This window comes from Phycodurus eques, chromosome 11 (genome assembly GCF_024500275.1).
Source record: "Phycodurus eques isolate BA_2022a chromosome 11, UOR_Pequ_1.1, whole genome shotgun sequence".
Classification (NCBI taxonomy): domain Eukaryota; kingdom Metazoa; phylum Chordata; class Actinopteri; order Syngnathiformes; family Syngnathidae; genus Phycodurus; species Phycodurus eques.
In genome coordinates, this window is record NC_084535.1 from 27,905,665 (window position 1) to 27,932,101 (window position 26,437).

Below are 26,437 nucleotides of genomic sequence, written 5' to 3' on the forward strand. Positions count from 1 at the left end.
AAACTCCATGAACCTTTTTGTGTCTTCAGTGTCTTCGTTGTCCTCAAACATTTACTGTGGAAACCAAAAATGCTTTTCATCCCTCCATCCCTTTTCCACACCACCCATTCTCCCCAGGGTCACGGATGTGCCGGCGCCTATCCCGGCCGACTTGGGGGCGAGAGCCGGGTTACGCCCTGAACTGGTCGCCAGCCAATCGGAGGTCACAAACAATCATTCGCAATGCACACTTATGGGCAAATTTGGAATCTTCAGTCCACCTACTTTAAGTGCCAGGAAGTGTGCAGCCCTACGTGGACCCCTGTTACCGTTGCCGAAAAACTTGGGTGCCTCCATCATTGAAATTGCCCATCCCTAGCCTATGCCATGACTACCTGTATTTTGGAATCTGGATTCTTGTCTTTAGCCTTTTGAAAAAAAAAAAAAAGGTGTATCCCAACAAAAGAACAGCTCAAAAAGACAGCAAGCAGTACAAAAAAAAAGTTTGAAATATACATGTTTTTATTGATGTGAAGCTGAATAGCAGCATCAGAATGCTTAGAATACATTTTTATTGATGTGAAATTAGCGGACAAAGACATGACGCAACTGGAGATTCCCCAAAACAAAATCCATTGAAAAATGAACAACAAATAGTAGATTGAAGACTGATTGAGATGACTATTAAGTTCAACCATGTCAAGTGTTTTTACGATTTTTTTATTTTTTTTTTCCCCCCCGAGTGTCAGAAAAATGGAACAAGGTTTGCTGAACCGCCGAGCGACTTAAGTTTGATTAAAACGAACTAAAGGGCTCACGTGCAAAAGAACCCAGTTGTAGCCGATAGAAATTGTCTTAATACATGATCCCACTTCATATTTACTTGTGCGCGCATACGTGTTCTGAAGAAATGTAATAGCTTATCAGCGTAGAGTGATGCGACGGGCCGCCTCACAGCTTCCCACACATGATGAAGTCCAGCACGCCGATGGGCCCACCGACGGCGAAGTGTGGTTGTGTGACCGCAGTCAACTTGGGTTTTGTTTGGTCATTCCCGTGTGACACAAAAAGGTCAGCCGATGGCGGCCACACGCGTGCGCGCCACGGGCTGTGATTTGCATTTCAAATCGGAAAACTTTGACAAACTGTTGAGAACAACAGAGAAGCACAACGCGACGAACACCGCTACAGCGCAAGGTTGCCGGCAAGAGTTATTACGTGCAGTTGCGATATTGTTTTCCACGTTTCGTGTGCCAGTGCCGAGAACAATGTAACATTGCGGTAGTAACATTTCACATCCCATTTGGAAATGAATACTAGCCGATGACGTGCAACTTTCAGCATAAGTAAGCATTACAGCATTTGTGAAACTAAGTCAATTCAAATGACAATCATTTTTGTGTTCATGTTAAGCAACAATTAGTTCCAACAGAAATTGTCGAATCCCTTTCATCAAGTACACTATGATGGGAAAAAAAAAAAAAACATCGCTAAAGCTTATGTACTGACGGAGACAACTTTTCAAGGCACAGATTGAAAAGTGGAGGCAATGAAAAGTGCTACAACATCCGCCATTTTTTGGGGGGCAAGTAACACAAACTGCAACCACAAGTTCCCTTCGAATTCACCCGCTGACATTCCCGACCAACGTGCGAAATGTTGACATGCGAACAACTGCAGCGTCGGTGTCTGAGTGTCGTGGACGCTCAATAATGAATTGACCGATTGTTAGCCTAACAATCGGTCAATCGGGGGCCGGGCAACGATTGTTAGGCTAACAATTTGTTAGCCTAACAATCGATTGTTAGGCTAACAATCGGTCAACAATCGGGGCCGGGCAACGATTGATGGATGAATCTCAATTATATGGAATTGATTGTTGACTGATCGCGTTCAACAAATAATGCACCACTGCAGAGGGGTGTGTCGAGGGGGCGGGCATTCGGAGCATTGGCGACCCTTCGCTGAAACTTTACGCGCAGGTTATGGAGAGAGAGCCAAGTGAGCTGATCCACGCTTCCATTCTCCGCATAGGTTTACGTTTCTAGTACGTATTAATTCCGGCTCCGATCAATTTTGAAGAGGTCGGACGCTGAGAACGCGCCAGCTGGCGGAGCGCTTTTGCGACACGCTCAACACAATGGAGGCGCAATTAATGAATGACCTGTTGGTCCTGCAAAAAAAAAAAAAAAAAAAAAAGGGTGTCACGGCGGCTTTCGTGCTGTCGCGGGCAATGCGCTCGATGCGAGAAGTGAAAGCACGCGCGGAAAACTACTCGAGCTAAAGCTATTGACACAATGCTAAAAATCTGTACAATACTTAAATACTGTATATACAGGAATAAACAAATGTGACTGCACGCTAATATTGAGCCTTTCCAAGTGGGCAAGTCGCAAGTCCAGTTTGGGGGGGGGGGGGTGCATTCAAAAGACCCAAACACAAATCCAGTGTAAATGTATAATTCAAAGACAAGCAACATGATGACTACTTGGCAACAAGGCTTACTGTGCGTTTGTCTTTTCTGCTTCTTTTCAACTCAAGCTGTTTTGCAGAGCACGTTATACCAAAGGCGCATTCAAAGCATCGAAGCATTATTTTCCAATGAAACCAGACCGTGTTTGTGTGTGTTTTTTTTTTTTTTTTTTCTCTTTGAGACTTTGCGCTTGTGGTGTCACGATATCATTTAGCGGATAAGAGATCGAGCATAAACAGTACATTTAAATGGGCAGTTACGATGCCAGCATTGGGTAAATGGTTTAACCGATGGGCCTGATTTAATAGTCGAATAGCCCAAAAGTGTCTAAGCCTCATTTTAGAATATTTGAAATATTCTACTAGTCGTATGTGCATGAGAGCTGCGCCATTTCCATAATTGAACATTCGCTCTCCGTCTCCGTACTCAATGGCCGAGGAAGTCAATGCTCGCCTTGACCGTGCGCCCGGTGGACACATCGACTGCCACGGCCCGAATCTCGGTGTCGCCAAACCGCATGAGCGTCTGGATCTCGCGACGCGGGGCCGCGCTTTCCGTGCCGCTGACATCCAAGCGAAGCGACCCGCACTTCTTGACGCCGGACTCGCTGATGAAGCCCACGGCCTCCTTCTCGGCGCAGTAGACGTGGATGACGATGACCTGCTGCGAGGGCTTGGCTGGCGTGTAGCTACGTTTGACCGTCTCACCGAGCGCTACCGACTGGTCGGCGGCGATGAACGTGTCAAAGACGTCGGTGCACCAGCGCGTTCCGTCCTTCACCAGCAGCTTCTCCGGCGGATGCTTGCCTTCGACGAAGCGATTGAGGACACCGACGCCGTACGTAAGTGGGGAGCGGCGGACTTTGATGATGCTGGGGTCCAAACCGAACAGCACAGCCCCCTTCAGGATGGTGAGGCCTACGTCGTGCGGGATAATAATGCGACTGCGGCCCTGAAGCATGTTCTGGACAGCCTGCTGTAGCAGAGCTGATTCGGCGAAACCTCCCACTAGGAAAAGGAACTTGATGTCGCTCACCTCGGGTTTCTCAAAGAGCTCGTCTGCAGTGGAACACAACATCAAACGATTGTACTATCGTTACAAACGATCCAGCCGCAAACAGAAGCAGCAGAATTCCATTTGTTTCAGACGAAGATACGGTGCAATGCGTGTGTCTTACCGAGGTGCTGAATGATATGGTCGACGGTGGGCTTGAAAAGGGAATTCATAGCATCGGCGCTCATCCTCAGCATCCCCTGCGAGGACCATTTAACAAAATCCACACTAGAGAGAAAGGAGTTCCACACTGTTAAATGATGAAGCGTTTTAATAGTATCAGATGAGATGATCCCATCAGAAGAGAATGCTCGAAATAATCCTCCATTTGCGCATCTTTGAGTTAACTTTTATGACCAGTTGCTCGAAAGAGACTACGGAACTGGACGAGGGTTCCAGCTGGAATTGCGTTGGATTCGTTCCAAGCGACACGATTCGCCCCGTCAGCCTTTGCGTCAGTCATCCAAAGTTGCAAAAAGATATTTGCTGTCACATTGAAAGGAAAACAACCCTTTCGTAGTTCCGACGGGAGCAAATGAAAATAGACTTCATAGAAAATATTAGTACGGACCTTGGGGCGGGCAAACCGTTTTGCGCTCAAGGGCGACCTTGAATTTTTCAAACAAGCGGGCGGCCGAGTCATTCATGAATGAGATACGAAATAAAAACCTTTTTTTCCCCCTCCAATAATCCCACGTGTGCCATTGCATTAATGCCAATTTTCGCCTTCAATCTGTTTTGATTTTCCCGTCCGCTTGTTGTCCGCGTCCACCTCGTCTCATCGGTTCACGGAACCCAATCAGGTCTACCCGTCCACTCGCGTCTTGTCAAGTGGCGCCTTGCCGTCTAGGCCGTCTGTGTGTATTCAGTTCCCTGTTTCTGTGCCTTGTGTCTCGTGTATTTTTCTTTTGTTACATCATGCCGCTCGTCGTCTGTGGTGTCCAGTGGTTTTTTTTGGGGGGGGGGGTCATTTCTCAGTTTTGGGGACTTTTGAATTATTATTATTATTATTATTATTATTTTTAATACAGTTAAGTACCTCTGTTTGCGTTAAAAAAAAAACATTTATGAGATTACCCCTGCAGTCTTTGCCTTGCCTTGCCTGTGTTTGAGTCCATCTCCCGTTTGTCTGCACTCCACTAACAACAAATCGGGTAGGTGCTGCACTTTTTACGCCAATTCCGAATCAGAATCAGAATCAGAATCATCTTTATTTGCCAAGTATGTCCAAAACACACAAGGAATTTGTCTCCGGTAGTTGGAGCCGCTCTAGTACAACAGACAGTCAATTTACAGAACACTTTGGGGACATCAAGACATTGACAAAAAACAATTGTGCAAAAAGATGCAGAGTCCTCTAGCACTTAGAGCAGTTCGAACGACTAATATTGCAATAGTCCGGTGCAATGACCATTGTGCAAAGGGCGCCGAGACTTCATGGAGTGTATGCGGTTTAAAGTGACGAGTAGTGCGATCATCTGGGACAATGTTGGTTGTGCAAATGTTACAGATACTCCTCAATCGGTGTGCAAATGGAGCAGATGCTACTCTGGCATGAGTGGCCAGTATATGCAATTGTCGTGGTAAAATTCCACGGCGTGGGAAAAAATGAGGGAATAAACAATTTAGAGTCTTCAATGAACCTAGCACGCATGTTTTTGGGATGTGGGAGGAAACCGGAGTGCCGGCAGAAAAGCCACGCAGGCACGGGGGGAACATGCAAACTCCGCACAGGCGAGGAACCTGAAATTGCAGTAATTATGTCATGAATGTATGTTTGAATAAAGGATAATAAAATACAATAATATAATAATAATCCTCTTGGTCTCAGGTGGGCTTGTTGGGTTAATGCCTTGCTTGGGGCTTCTCTATTGTTTTTTTTTATGATGAAAACTTTTGTATCTTAAGGTGTTTTTTGTTCATGTTTCCTGTTCTATTCGGTCTGCTTTGTTGTTTATTTTTCAGGGGGCTGGGAAGGATGGATTAATGGCATTTCCATTCAGTGAGCGTATTGAGTTATGGGCCCGGCCGAGGGACAAATAAAATTCGTATCTCGAGGCAACCGCTGTATATTTTTTGCGGCGGCGCTGTGGCATTTTTGCCTCGGCTCGAAGGTTGGGAACCACTGCTCTTGGCATACTCACTTGCTTTTGCGCAGGGCGTGTTCAACGCTGTGGCCCCTGAACTTCTTGTAGTAGTCGATGAACGAGAAGGGCAAGTTAATATTTAGGGGGTTGGCCCTGCCCGGGGCCGCTGCCCGCTTCCGCGATTCAAAGGCGATCATGAGGTCCACCCAAGCGGCCGGCCGCTTGATTTTGAACTGGTCGATGAAATCCTGACCAAAGATCTGACACAGCAGCTTCTCAAATTCATAGTCGATCCCAAGAGAGCCGTAGGGTCCGCCTAGATGAATGAAAAAATAAAAATGAATGAGCTGATTGATTGATTGAAAACAAAAAAACTAAACAGATGCTACATGTTACCAGAAGCCTTGTAAAGCTCCTTCAGATGTCCTTCTGGGAGACGGATCTGATGCACAGTTAGGTCCACTGTCCCTCCGCCACAGTCCACTACCACATAACGGTCACCTGTATAAAAGGTTTCATGTAAATATTGCGTTTCTGGCTACCACCAAGAGGCACAGTTCGGTCGAATGCCGCGACACAGTTCGGAATGCTACATAAACCCCGATCGGGCTTGCCCTTTTCCAGTATGAGGAATCCAACACAGTATATAGTTCTCAGGGCTACAATAGAAAGCATCGGCACATTTACGTTTCTTGATGTGGCGGTTTTGGTTTCAGAAAAGAAAGTTTGTTCTTGTGCTCTCCAACATCTCTTTTTTGCAATCACAACAAATGACTTAATGGTCACAGAAACCATAACAAAGTGAAATTTAGTGCTTGGTAAAAACGCCACTGAACTGTGCCTTCCATCCCTACTCTGCTGCTTTCCAGAATGTTCTCGAAGAAGGTTGGAGGTGAGTCCTTGTAACGCTGCCGCTCCAATCATGCCCACTCAGACCAAACCCAGATTGTTTATGGCTTAACTTTTAACTCAGTTTGCATGGACATCAGGTTCAGCAATGAAACATCAGACATAATGTTGAAGGTTAGTGTCAAATTGTGAATTGACAATATCACACGCCATTGTCAGTTTGGATGTGACAGAGAAAACCTAACCAAAGTCACATTTTAAAAAGGGTAGCGCTACGAAAAATCGCTCATTTGTTTTGGAGATTTCATCTTACAAAAGCTGTTAATCACCAATTGACAGAATCGATTATTGTAAAACAGTCGTTTTCTTTTCCCAATTCATTTTGCTGTAAATTATTTCATCAACCTGCATGAATCTTGCAGCCTTTGTAGGGTCTCTGATTTTATTCTCAGATATCACTGTTGCAAAATACAGTGACGCCGTTGCTCTCGAAGTAGTCGTCGCATTTTGCCTTTGCAGTAGTTCACTTTTCAGAGCATCGGAGAAATACACATTGCTGAATACGTTCGCAATTGCATTCCAAACTTTACTGGATGAATGTGTAATTAAAGGTCAGACCGCTGCAGGCGAAACAGCAAGACCAGTTACTCTCGAGCAGAAGCAGAAGGAAAGAATGACAGGCAGGTAAAAAGAAACGCTACCTTCTTCCAGCTCCGACCAAAGCTCCCCTATGACATTTTCCACCAGAAAGGTGCGACTTTGACGGTTGCGACGAACATGCTCCTTGTTGGCTGGTTGTTAACGAGAAAAAGAGTTTTAGTGAGTGTGTTAAGGAATGCAAAGCTCTGCTTTATGAAGCTCATAGTGTGAAAGGCAAGGTGGTCGGATGCACATAAAACACATCATCTTCATTCAAAAAAAAAAAAAAGAAGAACACAATAAAACACTGAATATAACTGAAGAAAAACAGAAACCCAAACTATTCTGTTTTGGCTACCATTTTTCAGAAGCTGAACTCAAAGATCTAAGACTTTGGATGCAGACAAAAGGTCACTTCTCCTTTGCAGAGATAATCCATCCACTTTACAGGTGTGGCATAGTAAGATGCTGATTAGACTGTGATTATTGTCCAAGTGTTCTGTTATTGGACTTCTGTGCTCACCACGGCTCGTCCGGAACGAACACCATGTTCGAGGGTGTCCACACGTGCACTTGGCACCAGGACACCCAAGGTCGCAGTTCGATGATTGACTTTGTGGTCGTGTCATCGGACTTGCGGCCGCGTGTCTTGGACACTCGGGTGAAGGGGGGGGCGGAGCTCTCAACTGATCACCACCTGGTGGTGAGTTGGCTCCGATGGTGGGGGAAGATGCCGGTCCGATGCGGCAGGCCCAAACGTATGCTGAAGGTCTGCTGGGAACCCCCGTCAGAAGGAGTTTCAAATTCCACCTCCGGCAGAACTTCACCCACGTCCGGGCGGGGGACATTAAGTCCGAATGGACCATGTTCTGCGCCTCCATTGCCGAGGCGGCCGACCGGGGATGTGGCCGTAAGGTAGTCAGTGTTTGTTGTGGCGGCAATCCCCGAACCCGTTGGTGGACACCAACGGTAAGGGATGCCATCAAGCTGAAGAAGGAGTCCTAGCCGGCCTTTTTGGCCTGTGGGACTCCTGAGGCAGCTAGCCAAGCGGAATGCAGCTTTGGTGGTCGCTGAAGCAAAAACTCGGACATGAGAGGAGTTCGGTGAGGCCATGGAGAACGACTTCCGGACGTCTTCGAGGAAATTCTGGTCCACCATCCGGCGTCTCATGAGGGGGAAGCAGTGCACCATCAACACTGTGTATAGTGGGGATGGCGCACTGCTGACGTCAACTCGGGACGTTGTGAGTCGGTGCGGAGAATACTTCGGAGACCTCCTCAATTCCACCGACACACCTTCCCATGAGGAAGCAGAGTGTGGGGTCTCTGAGGCAGGCTCTCCTAACTCTGGGGTTGAGGTCACCGAGGTGGTTAAAAAGCGCCTCGGTGGCAAGGCCCCGGGGGTGGATGAGATTCGCCCGGAGTTCCGAAAGTTGTAGGACTGTCCTGGTTGACATGCCTTTGCAACATCACGTGGACATCGCGGACAGTGCCTCTGGATTGGCAGACTAGGGTGGTGGTCCCCCTTTTTAAGAAGGAGGATCGGAGGGTGTATTCCAACTACAGGGGGATCACACTCCTCAACCTCCCTGGTTAGGTCTAGTCAAGGGTGCTGGAGAGGACGGTCCATCGGGAAGTCAAATCTCAGATTCAGGAGGAGCAGTGTGGTTTTGGTCGTGGCCGGGGAACAGTGGACCAGCTCTTCACCCTAGGCAGGGTCTTCAAGGGTGCATGGGAGTTCGCCCAACCAGTCTACAAGTGTTTTGTGGACTTGGTGAAGGCGTTCCAGCGTGTTCCTCGTGTAGTCCTGTGGGGGGTGCTTCAGGACTATGGGGTACCGAACCCCCTGATACGGGCTGTTCGGTCCCTGTACGACCGGTGTCAGAGTTTGGTACGCATTGCCGGCAGTAAGTCAGACTCGTTTCCGGTGAGGGTTAGACTCCCCCAAGACTGCCCTTTGTCACCGATTCTGTTCCTAACTTTTATGGCCAGAATTTCTAGGCGCAGCTGCAGTGATGCAGACTTTGTATTGGACCGTTGTGGTAAAGGAGGTAAGCCGAAAGTCGAAGCGCTTTATTTACCGGTCGATCTACGTTCCTACCCTCACCTATGGTCACGAGCTGTGGGTCGTGACCGAAAGAACAAGAACCCGAATACAAGCGGCCGAAAAGAGTTTCCTCCACAGGGTGTCCGGGCTCTCTCTTAGAGATAGGGTGAGAAGCTCGGTCATTCGACAGGGGCTCAAAGTCGAGCCGCTGCTCCTCCGCATTGAGATGAGACAGATGAGGTGGCTCGGGCATCTGTTTAGGATGCCTCCTGGACGCCTCCCTGGTTAGAGGTGTTTCGGGCACGTCCCGCCGGGAGGAGCCCCCGGAGACGACCCAGGATACGCTGGAGAGACTACGTCTCTCAGCTTGCCTGGGAATGCCTCGGGATCCCCTCGGAAGAGCTGGAGGACGTGGCTGTGGTGAGGGAAGTCTACGCTTCCCTGCTGAAGCTACTTCCCCCGCGACCCGACCTCGGATAAACGGAAGACAATGGATAGATGGATGCCTTTGGGGACAGGTTATGGTGGAGAAATGAATTTGAATTCGATTCAGGGGCAACAGTTCTGGTACACATTCCTGCAGTCATCATGCCAACTGCATGATCCTTCGAGACTTGTGACATCTGTGCTGTGATAAAACTGCGCATTCTATGTGACGGACTCTTACTGTGGGCAGCCCAAGGAACACCTGTGCAATAATCATGCAGCTTTTTGAAATGGCAAAGGAGAAACGCTCACTAATACAGAGTTACACATATTAGTGAACAATATTTGAGAGAAATAAGCCTTTTGTGTACAAAAAATCTGAGATCTTTGACTCCAGCTCATGTAATATGGGAGCAAAAACAAGAGTGTGATACTGACATAAACAGACATTCATTGCGTAGACACATCTTCTCTCCAAATAGAGTGTGTATTTCGGACTTTATTTTGGGCAATACTACTTAAAAGTAAAACGCTGTCTTCTTATAAGGGACACATAATGGAAAATGTACTTTGAACTGCTTGTACCCGTTCTGAATTTTGCAGGATTGTGACAGTGTGGCTAATTTACATAATAACCCCTACTCCCACCACCAAAAAAAAAAAAACCACACACACACATTTCTGCCACCGATGAGTTGACAGAAAGGCTGGATGAAGATCCGCCATTTTCAAGCAACTATACAGAAGCACTATCAAGCCAAAGTCAAAAGGGAAGCAGAAATGTGGTGCAACCACAAACTAGCATTAGCTACTGGTAGCATACAAATAATTATTGTCAGCATAAGGACTCTGCAGTGTTTGAGAACAAGTAGGCGCTCGCCGAGTCGCTACGACCTCGGTCGAAATGAAAGCCATACTCGGGATTCTCTAGGTGGGTGAGGTGACCAGTGGCTCATTTACATGAGACATATCCGCCCCAAAGTTATTTCAACCAGAGTATTATGAGCGAAAGTTAAGTGTACTGTTCTTTATCCTTTGTGTATTTTGATCAAACAAAACTCGTTTGAGTGCCATCTGATATGAGAGATTTGTGTTTGCTATTTTGCATTATACAGTGCAGCCTTTGTATCGTACAAGCCCAATTCCAATGAAGTTGGGGCGTTGTGTTAAACATAAATAAAAACAAAATACAATGATTTGCAAATCATGTTCAACCTATATTTAATTGAATACACTACAAAGACAAGATAGTTAATGTTCAAACTGACAAACTTGATTGTTTTTAGCAAATAATCATTAACTGCGAATTTTATGGCTGAAACACGTTCTAAAAAAGCTGGGACAGGTGGCAAAAAAGACTGAGAAAGTTGTGGAATGCTCATCAAACACCTGTTGGGAACATCCCACAGGTGAACAGGCTCATTGGGAACAGGTGGGTGCCACGATTGGGTAGAAAAGGAGCTTCCCTGAATTGCTCAGTCATTCACAAGCAAAGATGGGGCGAGGTTCACCTCTTTGTGAACAAGTGCGCGAGAAAATAGTTGAACAGTTTAAGGACAATGTTCCTTAACGTACAATTGCAAGGAAGTGAGGGATTTCATCATCTACGGCCCATAATATCATCAAAAGGTTCAGAGAATCTGGAGAAATCACTGCATGTAAGGCCGAAAACCAACATTGAATGCCCGTGACCTTCGATCCCTCAGGCGGCACTGCATCAAAAGCCGACATCAATGTGTAAAGGATACCACCACATGGATCCTATGTGCAACTTAAAACTGTACTGTGCAAAGCAAAAGCCATTTATCAACAACACCCAGAAACGCCGCCGGCTTCTCTGGGCCTGAGCTCATCTAAGATGGACTGATGCAAAGTGGAAAAGTGTTCTGTGGTCCGACGAGTCCGCATTTCAAATTGTTTTGGGAAATTGTGGACATCGTGTCCTCCGGGCGCAAAGTTCAAAAGCCAGCATCTGTGATGGCATGGGGCTGTGTTAATGCCAATGGTATGGGTAACTTACACATCTGTAAGATGTGTAAGAATGTAAGAATGTAAGATGGCGCCTACCAGTGTGGCCGCCTCGGTAACGCGCTCTCTAGTATTGTCTTTGTTTTTGTGTTTTTCGTCCGTCTTTGGAGACCTTACACGACTCACTTACACAAGGGGAGACCTGCTAACCATCAAGGAGGCTACTCCGGACTTTCTATCACCAACTTTCGAAAATCCGCTCAGTTTTTTCCCCGAGTTACTCACCGGAGCGGCGTCCGTGGTTTTCGGCGCATGGATGCGGAAGCGGCGCCACAGAGGAAAACGAGCCGGAATTCAGGTGAAACTCCGCAAGAGAGGACACAGATTGGCGTTCCCGTCGATCCACCTCGCGAATGTACGCTCCCTACCCAACAAAATGGACGAGCTTCATCTTCTGTTAAAGACCAGTAAAGACTTCGGACGTTCCGCGGCCATGTGCCTCACGGAGACCTGGCTTTGCGACGCTGTACCCGATGGCGCCGTCACGCTTCCCGGCTTCAACATTCATCGAGCGGACCGCGACATGGAATCATCGGGAAAAACAAAGGGCGGCGGGATATGCCTCCATATAAACGAAAAATGGTGTACGGACGTCACGGTGCTCAGCACACACTGCAGCCCGCATTTGGAGTCGCTGTTTCTGAACTGTAAACCATTTTACGCGCCACGTGAGTTTGCATCGTTTATACTGGCTGGAGTCTATATCACACCGCAAGCTAACACGAACGCCGCATTGCTAACGCTCGCCGAACAAGTCAACGAAATTGAAAAAAAACACCCTGACTCACCCCTCATTATTCTCGGGGACTTTAACAAAGCTAAACTCAACCACGAACTCCCTAAATACAAGCAGCACATCGACTGTCCTACCAGGGAAAATAATACTTTAGACCACTGCTACACTACGGTAAAAAACGCATACCGTGCTATACCTCGTGCAGCCCTGGGCTCGTCTGATCACTGCTTAATTCACTTAATACCGACGTACAAGCAAGAACTTAAATGTGCGAAGCCTACAGTGAAAACAGTCAAAAAGTGGACCAATGAAGCCAAGATGGAACTTCAAAGCTGTTTAGACTGCACAGACTGGAGTGTCTTTGAAAATTCAGCTGGCAGCCTGGATGAATATACGGACACTGTCACATCCTATATCAGTTTCTGTGAAGAGGTTTGTGTACCAACAAAATCATTTCGGACATTCAACAACAACAAGCCGTGGTTCACTGCTAAACTTAAGCAGCTTCGCCAAGCTAAGGAAGATGCATATCAGAGCGGGGACAGGGCCCTGTATAATCGAGCTAGAAACCAGCTTACTAAAGAAATTAACATTGCAAAGAGGATCTATGCAGCAAAGTTGGAAAAACAGTTTAGCGCGAACGACTCGAAATCAGTCTGGCATGCATTCCAATCGCTGACTAATTACAAGCGACGATCCCCCCAAGCTGAGAACAATAGCACACTAGCCAACGACTTGAATACCTTCTATTGCAGATTTGAAAAGGACAGTTTCACTCCACACACCCACCCGGCCGCACCCGCGACCACAACCACACCTCTGACTTCTGCGTTAACCATCCATGAACAGGATGTGAGACGCATCTTCAAACAACAGAAGATTAACAAAGCAACAGGACCGGACCATGTGTCCCCATCCTGCCTCAAAGTCTGCGCGGACCAGCTCGCTCCAGTCTTCACTCAGATCTTTAACAGATCTTTGGAAATGTGCGAAGTTCCATCCTGCTTCAAACGCTCCACCATCATTCCAGTCCCCAAGAAACCTGCAATCTCTAGTCTGAATGACTACAGGCCTGTCGCTTTGACATCTGTGGTCATGAAGTCCTTTGAACGTCTCGTGCTGGACCACCTCAAGAGTGTCACAGGTCCCCTGCTGGACCCCCTGCAGTTTGCCTACCAAGCGAACAGGTCTGCGGATGATGCAGTCAACATGGGACTGCACTTCATCCTAGAACACCTCAACAGTGCAGGGACCTACGCGAGGATCCTGTTCGTGGACTTCAGCTCAGCGTTCAACACCATCATCCCTGAACTCCTTTCAACCAAGCTTCTCCAGCTCAGCGTCTCACCTGCCATCTGCCAGTGGATTTACAGCTTTCTGACGGGCAGGACACAGCAGGTCAGGCTGGGGGAGGCCACCTCATCCACACGCAGCATCAGCACTGGGGCGCCCCAAGGTTGTGTCCTCTCTCCGCTGCTCTTCTCTCTCTACACGAACGACTGCACCTCAGCGAACCCGACTGTCAAGCTCCTGAAGTTTGCAGATGACACCACTGTCATCGGCCTCATCAAGGACGGTGACGAGTCTGCATATCGACAGGAAGCGGAGCGGCTGGAGCTGTGGTGCGGGCGACACAACCTGGAGCTGAACACGCTCAAGACGGTAGAGATGATCGTGGACTTCAGGAGGCATCCTTCGCCACAGCTGCCCCTCACGTTGTCCAGCTGCCTTGTGTCAACCGTCGAGACCTTCAAGTTCCTGGGAATTACAATCTCTCAGGACCTGAAGTGGGCGAACAACATCAACTCCGTCCTCAAAAAGGCCCAGCAGAGGATGTACTTCCTGCGGCTTCTGAGAAAGCACGGCCTGCCACCGGAGCTGCTGAGACAGTTCTACACAGCGGTCATCGAATCGGTCCTGTGTTCTTCCATCACAGTCTGGTTTGGTGCTGCTACAAAAAAGGACAAACTCCGACTGCAACGGACAATCAAAACTGCTGAAAGGATTGTCGGTACCCCCCTACCCACCATTGAGGACTTGCACGCTGCCAGAACTAAGACAAGGGCGTGCAAAATCCTCTCGGACCGTCTGCACCCCGGTCACCAGCTCTTCCAGCTCCTTCCCTCAGGTAGGCGCTACCGATCAACGCAAACTAGAACTAGTAGACATTCCAACAGCTTCTTCCCTCTTGCGATCAACTTCTTAAACACCTAACCTATAATTCCATTACAACAAGCTGGCAATTTTTTGACTTGAGTTCGTTGTCACATTTCTGTGGGGCCAATTATTTATTACTTGTGCACTCACTGTAGTTGTCTCGCCATGCTGCACTATTTGCATATACTGGCCACTCATGCCAGAGTAGCATCTGCTCCATTTGCACACTGATTGAGGAGTATCTGCAACATTTGCACAACCGACATTGTCCCAGATGATCGCACTACTCGTCACTTTAAACCGCATACACTCCTTGAAGTCTCAGCGCCCTTTGCACAATGGTCATTGCAATATTAGTCGTTCGAACTGCTCTAAGCGCTAGAGGACTCTGCATCTTTTTGCACAATTGTTTTTTGTCAATGTCTTTATGTCCCCAAAGTGTTCTGTAAATTGACTGTTTGTTGTACTAGAGCGGCTCCAACTACCGGAGACAAATTCCTTGTGTGTTTTGGACATACTTGGCAAATAAAGATGATTCTGATTCTGATTCTGATTCTGATCTGTGAATGTGTAAAGGCACCATAGATGCTGAAAGGTACATACAGGTTTTTGAGAAACATATGCTGCCATCCAAGCAACGTCTTTTTCATGGACGCCCCCGCTTATTTCAGCAAGACAATGCCAAACTACATTCTGCATGTGTTACAACAGTGTGGCTTCGTAGTAAAAGAGTGGAGGTAGTAGACTGGCCTGTCTGCAGTCCAGACCTGTCTCCCATTGAAAATGTGTGGCGCATGATGAAGCGTAAAATACGACAATGGAGACCCCGGACTGTTGAACAGCTGAAGCTGTACGTCAAGCAAGAATGGGAAAGAATTCCACCTACAAAGCTTCAACAATTGGTGTCCTCAGTTCCCAAACGTTTATTGAATGTTGTTAAAAGAAAAGGTGATGTAACACAGTGGTAAACACAACCCTGTCCCAGCTTTTTGGGAATGTGTTGCAGCCATAAAAAATTCTAAGTTAATGATTATTTGCTAAAAACAATAAAGTTTATCAGTTTGAACATTAAATATCTTGTCTTTGTAGTGTATTCCATTAAATATAGGTCGAACGGTGGCCGACTGGTTAGAGCGTCAGCCTCACAGTTCTGAGGACCGGGGTTCTATCCCCGGTCCCGCGTGTGTGGAGTTTGCATGTTCTCACCGTGCCTGCGTGGGTTTTCTCCGGGCACTCGGTTTCCTCCCACATCCCAAAAACATGCATTAATTGGAGACTCTAAATTGCCCGTAGGTGTGAATGTGAGTGCGTATGGTTGTTTGTTTGTATGTGCCCTGCGATTGGCTGGCAATCAGTTCAGGGTGTACCCCGCCTTCTGCCCGATGACAGCTGGGATAGGCAGAAAATGAATGAATTAATGTATTCTGTTTTTATTTATGTTTAACACAACGTCCCAACTTCATTGGAATTGGAGTTGTATATATATATGTATATATATATATATATATATACATATATATATATATATATATATATATATATATATATATTATATATATATATATATATTTTGTTATATATATATATATATATATATAACAAAACACAAAAAACATCAGACAAATATAACCCAAGTTCACTTAAAAGACTTGTTGGCTGCTGCCTATTCAATGATGAAGCTGGTTTATTAGTTCTTGCATTCGATTACCAATAATATTATGAGTGAAAAATGTAAAGCCTATGTCATGCAAGGCAACATGCATTATCTAACTTTTGCTCATGTAAATATACTTTTTTTAAGAATATCCCTCTACCCCTATGTTAGCCAGATTGATTCAGATCAAAATGAGACTGAATACATTCTATGCAGGCATGTGGTAGCAAAAGATAATAAACCATATTGACTGTTTTCTAGTCCTAGTATTTCATTGCTGTTGAGAAATAACCCCTGATTTGTAACTAAACACAGACCTGATCCGGGAGAGCATTTTGGGCAACATTACCGTAATTTCCCGTGTACAATGCGCACCCGTGTATAATACGCACTCCCAATGTTGACCTCAAAATTCTGGAAACCCCATCTACCTATGAAGAATGCATTTTTACAATGCATGATTTTGCTTCTACCCATATGATCAAAACATGAAGCTTAATCTGTATTTTCTTCGTTTTTCCAAATAATTATTCTGAAATTAAGCACTTCATTTGAAAACGTAATAATTTCTTTTTATTTACTTGCTCTTCTTTTGAAATTCACAGCCCTACTTTTATTTAGTAAAAGAAAACACACAGTTGTGCTCATATGTTTGATTACCCGGGGAGAATTTGTAAGATGGGTACAATTCTTTAAAGAAAACATGAAGGGTCAGCCAAAACACATTTAATTTTATTTAAATTTTGACATTTTGGGGGGGGGGGGGAATGCGCATTATACACGAGAAATTACGGTAAGTCAAATATGATCCGTTCTGTGTAAAGAAAATATGTACTTAATTGGCATGCATCGGTCTATATGTAAAATAAAGGTTTTATTACCATGGCCTGGAGAGGCTTCAGGAGAATCAACATACAGCAGAAAAAATACATTTTTTATGTAAAAATATGAATGTCACAGTCAAGAGAAATGTTTTTGTGATCTTAAATTACAGTTTAATGGTTATTACCTTGGGTCATTGTACTTCCAACATTGTCTGTGGGACTGAAGCCATTCTGAGTGGTCTGGCTACTCAAGTCCACCATCTGGTGGAGGCGGAGCTTACGGCAGTAGATTGATGCCGCCTCAGGTTCCAGAGCAATGATGAGTTGCTCCGGGTTGTCACGGGACACCAGACCAGACTACATAACGGCAAAAGACAGAATAGTTTTAATAATCAAATAAAACATATTAATCTGAATTTGGGTTAGTTTGTTAAACACACCGTCACCTAATTAGGTACACACGTAACGTGATAACTAATCATACTGGTCTATTTCAAACAACACTGATTTTCACGGCGGCACGGTGGACTAATCCCACATCCCAAAATCCCACATGCATGCTAGGTTAATTGGAGACCGAATGGTTGTTTGTTTGTATGTGCCCTGCGATTGGCTGGCAAGCAGTTCGGGGTGTGCCCCGCCTCCTGCCCGATGGTGGCTGGGATGGGCTCCAGCGCGCCCGCGACCCTGGTGAGGAGATGCAACTCAGAAAATGGATGGATGAATGGACTGATTTTCACACACAACCGTCTCCAGGGTTGTGGTGGTGGTGGAAAAATAAAAATAAAAAAATTAAAACCAATGTCACAAACCATACAAACAAACAACCATTCGCACTCACATTCACACCTACGGGCAATTTAGAGTCTTCAATGAACCTAGCACGCATGTTTTTGGGATGTGGGAGGAAACCGGAGTGCCCGGAGAAAACCCACGCAGGCACAGGGAGAACATGCAAACTCCATACAGGCGGGGCCGGGGATTGAACCCCGGTCCTCAGAACTGTCAGGCAGACGCTCTAACCAGTCGGCCACCGTGCCGCCTAGCACATTCCTCACACTATTAATTTGTTTTTAATCAATCAGTTATTTTACACCCATGTTTTAACATATGCATTAGTATTTCTATAATTTAGTGCATTAGTCACAAGCAAAACCTGTTGTTGTGTACACCTGAAGTTTGTCCCTTCCCACCCTACCCCCAAGTACAATCTTTTGCGACATGCATTGGTTTGTCACATTCGGAGGAGACGTCCAGTAAATGCAGACATGTAATTGCTTGCCGTGTCCTAATTAATAGTTATCATACAAAGAAATAAGGAGATAACACTCCGGGCTGCTCCGTGTTTTGTTTGGTGGGTTATAAATTACCAAAACATTGGTGCTAATCTTATTAGCATGTCCAACCAGGCCCTTCTGCTTGTCACTTATTAATATTACAGTTGATTGATTACATATCAATACACAAACATTGTGCAAGACCCTGCGATGTGAGTGAAGCGGCTCTACTCTGAGGTCCTCCCGGATGACCGAGCTTCTCACCCTCTCTCTAAGGGAGAGCCCGGACACCCTGCGGAGGAAACTCATTTCGGGCCGCTTGTATCAGGGATCACGTTCTTTCGGTCACGACCCGCAGCTCGTGACCATCGGTGAGGGTAGGAACGTAGATCGACCGGTAAATTGAGAGCTTCGCCTTTCGGGTTAGCGCCTTCTTTATCACAACGGACCGATACAAAGTCCGCATCACTGCAGACGCTGCATCGATCCGCCTGTCAATCACCCGTTCTATTCTTCCCACACTCGTGAACAAGACCCCGAGATACTTGAACTCCTCCACTTGGGGCAGGATCTCATCCCCGACCCGGAGAGGCCACGCCACCCTTTTCCGACTGAGGACCATGGTCTCAGATTTGAAGGTGCCGATTCTCATCCCAGCCGCTTCACACTCGGCTGGGAACCGCTCCAGCGAGAGTTGGAGATCACGGCTTGCTGAAGCCAACAGAACCACATCATCAGCAAAAAGCAGAGATGGAATACTGAGGCCCCCAAACCGGACCACCTCTACGCCTCGGCTGCGCCTAGGAATTCTGTCCATAAAAGCTATGAACAGAATCGGTGGCAAAGGGCAGCCTTGGCGGAGTCCAACCCTCACCGGGAACGATATATATATATATATATATATATATATATATATATATATATATATATATATATATATATATATATAGTAAATATTATAGTATAGTATAGTAAATATTAAATATACTATTTACTCATTTACACTTTACTCATCTGGATCTCCTGGAAACTGGCTCAACATCAACTCAGACTGGCATGGCACTGAAAGATTGGCAATGCCAGACACTCAATTAGGACACAGTTGTCTCATATCACTTTTGGTAAATATTCTTGCTTTTTATTAACAGCCCTTTTTCAGGCTGTTCCTTTTTAAATCATTTTGCCAAATGACAAACAAAAAGCAAAGCGCAAATGCAGAGGTAATTGGCCGAACTGTGCACCAGTGAGATAAGATCTTGCACAATTTGTTGAAGTCTTATCTGATGGTGCACATTTTTGTTCAAATGTCAAGGCACATTTTTCCAAAAATGTTGGTTTTATTCCACATCTTTACTATAATAGTATAACTGAAATTCATCACAACCAACCAAACTAAACTGGATTAGATTAGTATAAAAGAAAACATGTTTTTTTTTATGTTTCTACATAGTTCAAATAGAACCTGATAACAATTATATCTGGGGGGGGGAATGCTTCACAGAACCCAGTAGATCAAATTATGATTAGTTTTCATGTCTCAGTCGGTCGAAATAAAAGGGGTTAAGTAGATGATAAAAGAAGGGACTGTGGATTACGTCACGGCCCCAGGAGGGAGACAGAGTTGTAGATCCCTCCCTCTGTCCTCTTATACCGAAGCTCAGTGCCAATGTTGAGTCACTGCAGATGCCCAACCCATCCACTGCTCATTTCCTCTCCACCATATGCACAGCTTCTCTGTCAGCTCGCCCCACCATCCCTGCCTCCAGACACACGGCTGATAGGAGCTAAAAGCCCTCCTCTTCCTTCCTGTGTCTACACTCATGAAATCCTCCACATTCCCCCTCCTTTTTCATGAATATTTTAGCACACCGACACAGGAAATATGTAATCACCACTAAAGGATGACATCACTGTGGAAGGCATGCGATGTATTGGTCCAATCAGTGTGTGTATCCCAAAATACAAATGACTGACTTGAGACTACTTCCAGATGAACCGAGTGAAGCCAATATAAAATATGAGAAGGGCCTGAACGATAAAACTGTACAATCATTCACATCACCGTGACAATGACGTGGCATTTAAATGCGTCAGGAAGATGTAGCATGAGAATATAAACGGTCACTCGTAGAGTCATGTGCGACATCTAATTTCGTGCTTGAACATGTCTCAGCTCACTCTATGGCCTGAGGATAAGCGGCTCAGAAAAGGCATGGATGGATGGCTGGCCTGGCTGGAGCGCGACAGCGCTTGTAACTCGATGTTTGATGGACGGCTAACGGGGAAGCTGCCATCATCTCCGCCCGAGCAGAGCATACTTTGCTGTAACCCCAACACTATTATTTAGCTATCCAAATACATGACCTCATTAAATGGTTACTTCCAAATGTTGAACAACAATCTTGGCTGGAACTAGAACAGATAGACTGCAATAGTACCAAACGTTCAGACTTCCCATTTATCAGCAAACGCTGTCTCAAATACCACAATTGTCCGATTATTGCAGCCACTTTATCATCTTGGTGGATTCTCAACACACGTGAATACTCTAGAAGTACGCAGTTTTTGATCAGAAAATCGTGGTACTACTCCCACAAACCAAAAAACTTCTTTAAAAAGTATACAAACTAATCTCGAGTACCGTATTTTCACGGCCATAAGGCGCACCGTATTAAAATGGGCAGTCTCAGTCACAGGGTCTATTTCTGTATTTAACACATACATAAGGCGCACCGTATTATTGGGCGCAGGCATGCTAAAACATACGCCATCTTAAAACATACGCTAGCATGCATGCTAGCGTATGTTTTTTAAAAGGCAGCGGGAGCAAAACTGAGTTCGGTTGTACTTTATTGAAGTATTTAACAATGTACTCACGTTAGTTTTTTGATCAATCCTCATCCACAAAATCCATCAAAGTCCTCATCTTCTGTGTCCGAAATGAACAGGTGGGCAAGTTCTCCATCAAACGCGACGGGTTCGAGTCAGTCTCGTTGCCGTGCGGCTCCTCAGAGATGATGCCGGCTTTTACGAAAGCTCGAACAGCAGTGCAAGCAGACACGTTGGCCCAGCAGCCACAATCCATTGAGAAATTGTGGCGCTGCCTCCTCGTCTTAGTAAAGGTGTGTTCGCCATCTGTCATCCATCGCTTCCCCGCCGCTCGCAACTTCACTTTGAACGCCCCGTTTACGCCGATGTCCAGCGGTTCGTCAAGCCTCCCGGAATGAACGCAAACCCCGAGCGATTGGCCTCAGTCGAAGGGTGGCTGTAGAGACGCTTTCTCCCGGCTGTTCTTTGCTCGTTCATCCATTGCTCGAGTTGGTCTTCCAACTCGGGCCACCTCGCCTTGTTTCCGCGGAAACTCGTTTTCCTGCTTCCTCCACTTCCTAACCATGGATTCGTTACTCTTGAATTCTCTCGCGGCGGGACAGCTTGTTGTCCGATGTTGTATTGCACAATGCACATACCGGCATTATATACCTACTGGGGGCGTGCCTTTAGCGTCCTCTTTCACGCGCACCCTTCCCCCTTCAACGTCCGCATGCTGTCCTCAGTCACGTCCGCCTTTCCTCTACATAAGCAGCGTGTCGGCAGGAAATGCTCCCAGTCAGTCACAACATTTACAGATGTTTGATCTCGGTGCACACATAAGGCGCCCCGTCCATTTTGGAGAAAATGTAAGACTTTTAAGTGCGCCTTATGGTTGTAAAAAAATACGGTACTAATTCAATACACTTACCAATCCCAAAATGGTAAAAAAAGACCTCTCAGTGTCTACTGACCAAGATTACTGAGCACAATTCCCCAGAAATACATTCTCAATGACAAAAAAACAGCCATTTTATTTGTCTCTATATTCATTATGGTCTGACTCCATCCTCATGACCTCTGCGAAATCTGTAGATCATTGCAAGTGCATGGATATTCATGACGGCCACCCTATGTGCAGTCGTCGTGAGAACACACTTCTCTCTTATTCCAGCGCATGTACTCAATGATGATATGAAATCCCCTGCTCTAAAAGTCGACATCTTGGTAAGATGGTGTCCTTTGGGGTTTTGAGTCATTCACCATTCGTGTGCAGAATATACAGTCAACGCATGACACTGTCCATCGTAGACATCAATGTGTGTGTATAAGAATAGAAGTTGGAACCCCATAGCCCACCTTATAAGCAGCTTCCCTCATGAATTGCTTGGCAGGCATTTTCCAGATGGCAGGAACAGTGATGACCCATCTGACATCATTGTTATCAAACTCTCCACCTGTCTGATCACTCAGTTCCTGCAAGATGAAAAACAAACACACCCTCTCAGCTCTATGCATGTATGTATGAGCGGTGTAACGATTCATTCATTCATTGTATCGATAGACCGATTTATATATATAATATATGTATTGTATTTATGTATGTATGTATAACGACCAACTGATTATTATTTATTTTTTTTACCTAAAATGTGAATGTTTTGGGGTTTTGTTAATAAATGAATGATTTCCCAAAAGATGCACCCCCGGTTTATATAACAAATAATGTATGTAATGCTTATCGTAAATGCATCAGTCAGGTACATTACCTTCAGTGCTTGCTCCTTAAAGAAGGCCAGTGCATAGGCAAAGATGTCCAAAGCTTTCACGCGCTTACCATTGGCTGCCTGGAGATCCGTGTTGATGGACAAATTCTGTTTGTGAAGAAGATGACGCTAATATTATGGTCAGTTTTAGTCCGAAAAAAAGTTGACTATGACAAAGAATTTTTGTGAACAAAATGACACCGCTGAGTACAGAAAAACAATTATACTAACTAAGTAGCTGGCAATACATCTGTCGAGGATGGTGGCAAACAGATAGACTCCAATGTTTCTCCCGGGATCAATGATGTGAAAATGTAAGCACGATAGTTACCGCTGTGGTATGGAGCTTCATTTTGAATTTCTCCAGGTAGAGCCAGTGCTTGGACTCACTGGTGTCTAGGTCATGATAAAAGTCACGGGCTGCATAGCCAAAACTGTGGAACTTTCTGTCTGGGGTCAGCAAGATTGTGGTCGGTGTCTTCTGGTTGGAGACTCCAGGATCACCACCCTCCCAACGCCTGGGGAAATGAGTTATTAATATAGAACATGTGCCATGAATATTTATTCATGTCATATGTATCAGTCCTTTTGGAAGGATTAGACAGTGAATGAAAATTTCTCTGGCGAATGCCCCATTCTACTGAACAGACACCTTTCCCACTAGAAATGGGAAATTCACTTACCTGCAGGCGGTGTTTGGGAGTAACTAATTACATGTAAGGAGATGATGTCATTTAATCACAGCATTTATGTCATTGTAATCCATTATATTATTGGGAGAAGATGTGGAATTCAATTTCAGTTACTTTTGGAAATTGCCGTGATTCGGATTTTTAGTTACGTTTGAAAAATATCAGCAAAAGCAAACGATTTCTTTTCATATCACTTCCTCCTTCTAAGCCGACGCTTGTGATTGGCTCTCTCTGGTCATACGCCGGGGGTGTCATACTTGTTTTTATCTTGGGCCACATTGTAATTACAGATTCCCTCAGAGGGCGTCTATGACTGTGAAACCATATAAATGTGTAATTACCATTCATCTGAGTTGTCATGTGAAACACTATTGTCTGAATTGTGCCTACTTGTCATTAGGTCAACATGATATGGTATGGTGGATTTTCACATGCTGTGCAAATATAACGGAACAAACTTTTTTTTTTTTCAATGTATTTTACATTTCATCATGTTTTGTTAGGAAACGTCGAAGTGTCTTGTCAGTACATTCATTTAAAATTACAAAAAGTCATCAAAATGTAATTAGTAACAGTATATGACTTTGCAAAAATAATTGAAATGGTTTCGCTACTATTACATTTCCAAAGTAATGTTCCCAAAACTGCCCGAGGCTGTAGGTTGCCATCAGTTACATTGCAGTTGCGATGCATGGTGAGAAAGCAACCCATGCAACTTCCTTTTTCTTGTCACACTCATGATAGAACATGCGCTATTTAAGGTAGCAGAAGCTTTCTGGATCCATTGAGGTCTCCTATAATTAGTGTCAACTCCCTTTTCTGAGGAAAGTGTATTATGGCAGTGCTGAGGAGCTCATTTGAAAAGTACAGAACGGGAAGAAAAAAAAAAAGAATAAATTGGATCACATGTTATGCTCATGGAAGTTGCGAAACACTTCATTACTGAGTTTTTTTCCAGAGGGTCAAAGCACAGGCTAGGCATACGGAAACCTTTCGCAATACTATGTATTTAAACACATAATGCTGGCAAAGATAATTACAGCATATTAGTGGCTTTGTTTTAAAAACAAATACATTTCATTAGGTATAATAAAGAGCTGGTGGAAACTGCGTGCCAAGCACTTTCAAAAGACAAAAACGTGATGACTGGCAACATTTTCTTTGTCACAGACAAGCAGCTCAATATGGCGGAAACCTTTGACTGCTTTCTTGTATGTCTGCTTTTGTGGCATCTTCATTTGTTTCTTCAAGTGGGAACATCTGAGCCCACCACCATTCATACAGCTCACCAAGAATTCCTTGTTCCTTGTAATTAAAAAGTCACCCTCCCACAAAACAGGCTACCTCTGTTCAACTTGTACTTCTCAGGCTAACAATTTCAGTTGGGGGTTGCGTGGCTTTTATTTTTTCAGTACATGTCGGGATAACATTATAACATTCATGTTGACAATAACATGGCAAAAGAAAATCGAAAGAACTCTCTGCTATACTAGACACATTTTACCATTGATAAATGCAATGAATTTGCTTGTTATTTTAGTGAAAATATGTTGAAATATTCTCACAAATGAGCAAAATGTTAAAATGATACTACATCTGACGCCACCCAGGAAAAACCCGACTACCATGTCAGAATTTGATACAGTTGACCAAACAACTGTAGAGAAAACGGTTGAGCAGCTGGAACCGTCAACGAGCTGTCTTGACTCAATACCATCTGACTTTTTCAAAGCTATTGCTAAATCTCTGCTAGCTGATTTGCAGCAAATAATCAATTGCTCACTTCAGTCAGGCGAGTTTCCTAAAGCTCTTAACGTAGCTGCCATTAAGCCTCTGCTAAAAAATAAATAAATAAGAGTGCTGGACGCTTCCATGTTAGCAAGCTGTTGACCCATCTCAAATCTCCCTTTCATAGCCAAGATTGTTGAGAAAGTTATTTTTAATCAGCTCAGCAATTTCTTGAACTTAAATGGACTTTTTGACAAATTTCAATCAGGTTCCGAACTCATCACAGTACAGAATCTGCTCTTATCAAAGTGCTAAATGATATAAGGTTTAATACTGACTCAGGCAAGGTGTCAATTCTGCACTTATTGGACCTCAGTGCGGTTTCTGATATGGTAGATCATACTATACTGCTGAACTGGTTGGAAACGTGGGTAGGACTAAATTGAACAGTCCTTACATGGTTCAGATCCCATCTGGAGGAAAGGATTTATTTTTTAACCATTGGAAGTGTTCAGTCTCATCGAATGGCAATGACCTATGGAGTCCCTCAAGGGTCAGTTCCTGGACCCCTCCTGTTCAGCCTGTATATGCTGCCCTTGGGTCAAATTCTTCAGAACTTTAATTTGGACTATCATAGCTCTGTAGATGACACACAGTTATATCTATCAGTGTCTCCAGATGACTACAGTTCAAATGTGTGTTGTGAATTGTGGAAAAATCCGGCTCCCGCAGGGGATGAAGATGGCCAAATAATCCCCGCTGACAGTGATTCATCCACAAACTCCTTCATAGCCTCGTGTTCCGGCCCTGAAAGAGAGAATAACCTCCCTTGTGGGGGTGTGGTTCCAGGCAGCCAGTCAACTGCACAGTCATAAGGGGCACTTGAGATAAGTCAGGATCCCCAGATGGGGTCTGTGGATTGTCATTTGAAACATAGCCCTGAACATCACATAGAGGCTTGAAACAGTTCTGGGCACAATTGCTGCCCCATGACATAACCTGCCCAGTGGACCAGTCAATGTGGGGGTTATGTAATTTCAACCACGGGTTCCCTAAGATAAGGTCCTGATTCATGGCGTCAAAAACATGAAAACTAATGCGTTCCAAGTGAGAATTAGGAAATGTCAATCTGAGTGTTTGGGTGCGGTGAGTGATCTTGCCCATAAAACTGCCGTCTGCAGCGTAGGTGTTGCGGTGCCGTTTTATTTGAAAGGT

At 45.1% G+C, this 26,437-nt stretch overlaps 1 protein-coding gene across 6 annotated transcripts in view; it reads right to left on the minus strand.

Annotated features, from left to right (window-relative positions):
• Positions 1-480: 480 nt before the first annotated feature.
• Positions 481-26,437, minus strand: part of hspa12a (heat shock protein 12A) — a 46,243-nt gene continuing 20,286 nt past the window's right edge. For 2 of the 6 annotated variants that reach the window (XM_061690516.1, XM_061690515.1), the window contains exons 4-13: positions 23,134-23,320; positions 22,806-22,910; positions 22,396-22,512; positions 17,137-17,308; positions 17,009-17,023; positions 7,143-7,232; positions 5,989-6,093; positions 5,650-5,908; positions 3,630-3,733; positions 481-3,510 (exon numbers count right to left, since the gene is read on the minus strand). In XM_061690516.1, the coding sequence (XP_061546500.1) occupies positions 2,879-3,510; positions 3,630-3,733; positions 5,650-5,908; positions 5,989-6,093; positions 7,143-7,232; positions 17,009-17,023; positions 17,137-17,308; positions 22,396-22,512; positions 22,806-22,910; positions 23,134-23,320 (1,786 nt within the window). In that variant the 3' untranslated portion in view covers positions 481-2,878. The remainder of the gene's footprint in view (positions 3,511-3,629; positions 3,734-5,649; positions 5,909-5,988; positions 6,094-7,142; positions 7,233-17,008; positions 17,024-17,136; positions 17,309-22,395; positions 22,513-22,805; positions 22,911-23,133; positions 23,321-26,437) is intronic. The other 4 variants (XM_061690518.1, XM_061690517.1, XM_061690519.1 and 1 more) reach the window with 3 other exon arrangements.